The sequence below is a fragment of the Gavialis gangeticus genome, unplaced genomic scaffold (assembly GCF_001723915.1).
Source record: "Gavialis gangeticus isolate Ggan-Ray unplaced genomic scaffold, GavGan_comp1, whole genome shotgun sequence".
Classification (NCBI taxonomy): domain Eukaryota; kingdom Metazoa; phylum Chordata; order Crocodylia; family Gavialidae; genus Gavialis; species Gavialis gangeticus.
In genome coordinates this window covers 22,543,731-22,548,611 of record NW_017728998.1, presented here as the reverse complement: position 1 = coordinate 22,548,611, position 4,881 = coordinate 22,543,731, and the positions used below count along the sequence as shown (strand labels likewise).

At 46.0% G+C, this 4,881-nt stretch overlaps 1 protein-coding gene across 2 annotated transcripts in view; it reads left to right on the top strand.

The window, feature by feature from the left end:
• The window catches only part of DPY19L3 (dpy-19 like 3 (C. elegans)), an 82,603-nt gene that overhangs the window by 43,983 nt on the left and 33,739 nt on the right, over positions 1-4,881 (top strand). For both annotated transcript variants that reach the window (XM_019505620.1, XM_019505619.1), the window contains exons 11-12: positions 1,492-1,565; positions 2,870-3,028. In XM_019505620.1, the coding sequence (XP_019361165.1) occupies positions 1,492-1,565; positions 2,870-3,028 (233 nt within the window). The remainder of the gene's footprint in view (positions 1-1,491; positions 1,566-2,869; positions 3,029-4,881) is intronic.

The following is a 4,881-nucleotide window of genomic DNA, read 5'->3' as shown; positions in this document are numbered from 1 at the left end:
ATGCTGTCCCAGTTCATGCTCGGGGAAGAGTTGAATTGGACTGGGTGCTGCCTCTGAGCTAGGGCATCATCCAACCACTAATTACCCACCTGGGTGGCCCCAGAGGCTGCTGCTGCTATGGAGGGAAAAACTGGGGCCCCCCCACAGCTCAAAGCCTGCCCCCCAGCTGCGGGAGAGGTGGACAGGCTCTGCCAAAAAAAAAAAAAAAAAGGATCAGGTCCCTTGCTGCTTTTTTTTTTTTACCTTCCAGTGGAGCCTGCCCACATTAGCTGCTACTGGGCCACACAGGCCCCAAGCTGAGGGGGACCCCCAGTCCTTTACTCCACAGTGGATCCAACTCGTCCCTGAGCCTGCCCATTGGAAACCCTCCAGATGCTGCTTCCCAGGCAGGCTCAGGTAAGAGTTGGATCCAGCAGGTGCTGCCTCCAAAGTGGGGCAGCCCTGGGCTCGCTGGCACCCCACCCAGGCAGCCCCCAGGGGAGGCAGCACCACTGCAGAGGGAAGGACTGGGGGCCCCAGCAGCTTAGAGGCTGCATGGCCTGGCAGCAGCTTGCATAGACAGGCTCCACAAGGGTGGGAGTGGGGCCTGATCCTTTTGTTTTTGAGGAGCCTACCCTCCTCTCTCATGGCCAGGGAGTGAGCTGCGGGGAGTCCCAGTCCTTCTTTTTTAATGGCGTCACTCCCCAGGGCAGCCTGGGCAGGCAGCTAGTGGGCGGATGCTGACCTAGCTCAGAGGCAGCACCCAGCCTGATCCAGCTCTTCTCCAAGCCTGAGCTAGGGCAGTATCCAGCCTGCTAGCAGCCCACCCAGGTGGCCACAGGGGGCGCTGCTGCTGTGGAGGAAAGGACTGGGCCGTTTGACTCACTGGCAGCTTGCTGCCTGGCCACAAGAAATACAGTCAGTTTCCACAAAAAAAGAAAAAGGATCAGGCCCCTCACTGTAACAGTAACAGAAGCCCGTAAATTGAAACGGTGGGTTATTAATTCTCACAGTTAAAAACAGATCATTTCAATTTAGGGGACTAAACCCGTCGCGTGTAAAAATGCCTGGCATATTCCACAGAACATAAAAGGATATTATTGAAAATCATTGAGATTACATACATATATAGCTGAAGATGTCTAGTTTATTAGTAATGCTATGTATATATGTGTATGTATAGTTTATTAGTAACGATGATGAATTAAAAAGAAAAATTGGGTTGACACTCAGATCACAGGCTGTTTGACGGATCTGCTCTCAGATAAAAGGGTTTTTTTACTTGTAAACTGACAAAGAAATATTCAAAGATACACATTGCACCATGCCATCTTTATTGCACAGTACCTTATCTAGTAAAATTACACTTTAAGACCAGAACTAATTAAAATTGTGACACAACTTACAATTCTTTAAGATTTTTTTTTTTTTAAAGAATGTTTTTTTTTGTATATGGAAAGATATTGCATTATAATTACTAGTAGAACTTTTAACTATTTTTCTTCTCCATAGAAAATTCTTAATCTTGAGTCAGATGAACATATATTTAAATTCTTGAAAGCAAAATTTGGATTTGGATCAACGAGGTATGTTTTGTTAAAAGTTTCATAGATTTCATAGACATTTGGGCTGGAAGGGACCCCAGAGGATCACCGAGTCCAGCCCCTGCCCCAGGGGCAGGAAGTCAGCAGGGATCATAGGATCCCAGCAAGATAAGCATCCAAATGCGTCTTGAAGGCGTTCAAAGTGGGTGCTTGAACTGCCTCCGGCAGCAGTCTTGGGGGCTCGGGCAGTGAAGAAATTCTTTCTTATGTCCAGCCTGAATCGTTCACAGTGGAGCTTGTGACCGTTCAATCTTGTCATGCCCTGGGGGGCTCTGGTGAGCAGACGTTCCCCCAGATCCTGATGAGCACCCCTGATAAACTTATAGGTGGTCACCAGATCACCCCAAGCCTGTGCTTTTCCATGCTGAATAGCCCCATTGCTCTCAGCCTCTCATCATAAGGTCTGTTTTCCTGACCTCTGATCATGCACATGGCTCTCCTCTGCACTCTCCTAAACTTCTCCACATCCTTTTATAATTGTAGAGTCCAAAACTGGACGCAGTTCTCCAGCTGCGGCCTCACCAAGGCCGAGTACAGCAGGAGAATGACGTCCCAGGATCTGCTTGAGAAGCATCTATGGATGCCAGCCAGCGTTTTGCTCGCTTTACTAGCCGCAGCATCACACTGAAGGCTCATGTTCATCTTGTGGTCAACCATGACCCCCAAGTCCCTTTCATCTGTAGTGCTAACCAGCGTAGCACTACCAAGCCTATAAGCATGGTGCAGGTTTTTCCTCCCAAGGTGGAAGACCTTGCATTTTTCAGTGTTTTTTTCATAGATTTTTTTCGTAGACATTAGGGCTGGAAGGGACCTTGGAAGATCATCGAGTCCAGCCACCATCAAGTTCTCATCCGCCCATTTCATGAGTCTGTCCAGATCCGCCTGGATCACCCTCCTATCCTCATGTGTGGATGCTTTACCCCAAAGTTTGGTGTCATCGGTGAACTTGGCCAGTCCGCTTCTGACACCAATGTCCACATCACTGATGAAGATGTTAAACAGTATAGGCCCTAGGGCAGAGCCTTGTGGGACCCCACTGGTCACAGCGCACCAAGATGAATTTTCCTTCATTGTATCAGCTCATTGTCAAACTTAGGCTGACAGTTTAACATTTATTTGAAATCTTAGCAGCATAACATGAGTTCTACCTCCTATTTGCCAATGTTATTATTATTAGAAGAAAAAATATTGTTTTATACTGGAGTGAAAAAAAAAGAGTCTGAGTCTTCTAGGCAGCCACCAATTTAAAATCTATAATCTGATGGTTGTTACTCTTCTTTCTCTAGAGATTTTGATGCTAACCTATACCTCTGTGAAGAAGCTTTTGGTTTGCTGCCATTAAATACTTTCTCAAGACTCTCAGATACATTTCTTTTTTATGCCTACATATTTGTCCTCTTCCCTATTATGATAACAGCTGCTGTTGTTGCTTTTCAAAATCTCAGGTACAGTATATTTCAAGATTTCCAGTTTCTCTTGAATTTTTTCAGTAGGTTAATGAGCTGGCATAGCTGACTGCGGCAGCACAGTTTTTACCACAGTTCCTGGACAGACAGCAAGAAAGTGTGTTGTACAAGTAGACCAAGTAATTCTGTTGTAATAAATATTTATGAAGTGCAGAATATAAAGCATATAGGAAGACTAAACCTACAAGTATTCTTTCATAAGGCCGTAAACTATTTTGCACTCATGTCAAAAGTATTTAATTCATGTCAGTTTCTTTTAATTTTAGTTCTCCAGTGTAAAGCAACTCAAAAATTACCGAGTGTTGACAGTTTAGGAGTCCACCAGTAGCGCTGTATGAAGCTTCAGTCACTGACTTGATTCGGAGGAGATTTGGCCCGATTCAGTGGCTGAATCTCCAAATCCAAATCAAATCAGGAGACCCATTAATCTCTCCAAATTGAATCGGAAGCCCCTGAATCAATTCAGAGAGATTTGACAATTTGGCCATAGAAACAGCTTTTTGTTTTTTCTACATAGCTCGAGGTACCAGGCATGGCTCGTGAATGCTGAGACGATGGGGCAGACGGAGGATCCCACGGGAGCACGGGGGGGTCCCCTGCACACTTGGTGGCAAACCCAGTAGTGGACCAGAAGTACTTCCGGTCCACCACAAAGCACACAGGGGACTTCCCCCACCCCCCAGCTTGGCAACTGATGCCTCCTGAGTCTGGGGAGGTACCCGGGGTCCCTCCGTACGCTCAGAAGCAGATGCCGCATGGGGGGGTCCGCCACACTGGTGGGATGCTCCATCCGCCACACCATCTCAGTATTCATGAGCCACACCTGGTACCTTGAGGTATGTAGAAAAAATATATAAAGCTGTGCCTATGGCCGAATAGCTGATTCTCTGAATCAGAATCAAATCTGCAGATTTAGATTTAGCCAAATCGTATCGAGACAGTGATCCAAGTCAGCTAATTGAATCACTGTCCCCTGAATTGGGCCAAATCTGAATCAAATACTGCCCGCTCCACACACCCCTATTCACCAGCATGAATAAGTCCCCAGGCAACAAAGAGATGACTGAGCCTGTTTTGTGAAGTGTCTCCATGTACCATTTGTGGGTGGGATAATGTTTTTGGACAGTGTTTCAGTAGTTCGCCTATGGCAGTGAACCCTTTCTGCCATTCTAGCAGAATAAGAACATTTCCAAATCTATTTTAATATATACCTGAGCCAATATAGAATTTCTGGAAGAAAGCTAAATGTATACCAATATTTTAAAAGGTCAGAGTGGACAATCAGATAATTATAAGCCTGTCAACTGGACGTTGATTCTGGGCAAAAGAATGTCAGGGCTCATGCAAAAGCTTATTTAATAAAGATTTGAAGGAGAAAAATATAATTAATGCCTTGGGCACTTGGAAAATGAATCCTGTCAGACATCTTTCTCTGCAATTACAAATTTGATAAAAGTTTCATTCAACACTGGTGAGGCTTTACCTGGAATACTGTGGTCAGTTTTGGGCCCTGTACTTCAAGAAAGACATGGGCATGGTCTCCCGAGTCTGGGGGGGCACCAGATCACTGACCGGGGGGTGGGGAACTCCCCCAGCAGTTGATCGCCTACTGGGGGGGGAGGGGTTCCCCAGCGGCTGATCCTGGTTTCACAGCTAGCATTTCCAGGGGGTGCACAGCCAATCTCATCTCTCCCCGTACGTGTCACCAATAGGCATGGGTAAATTAGGAGTCCAGCAGGGAGCAGCAAAAACTATTAGAGGTCTAGAAAACAATTTATAAAAAAAGGTTGGAAGATCTGGGATTATTTAGTCTAGAGAAGACAACAGCAGGG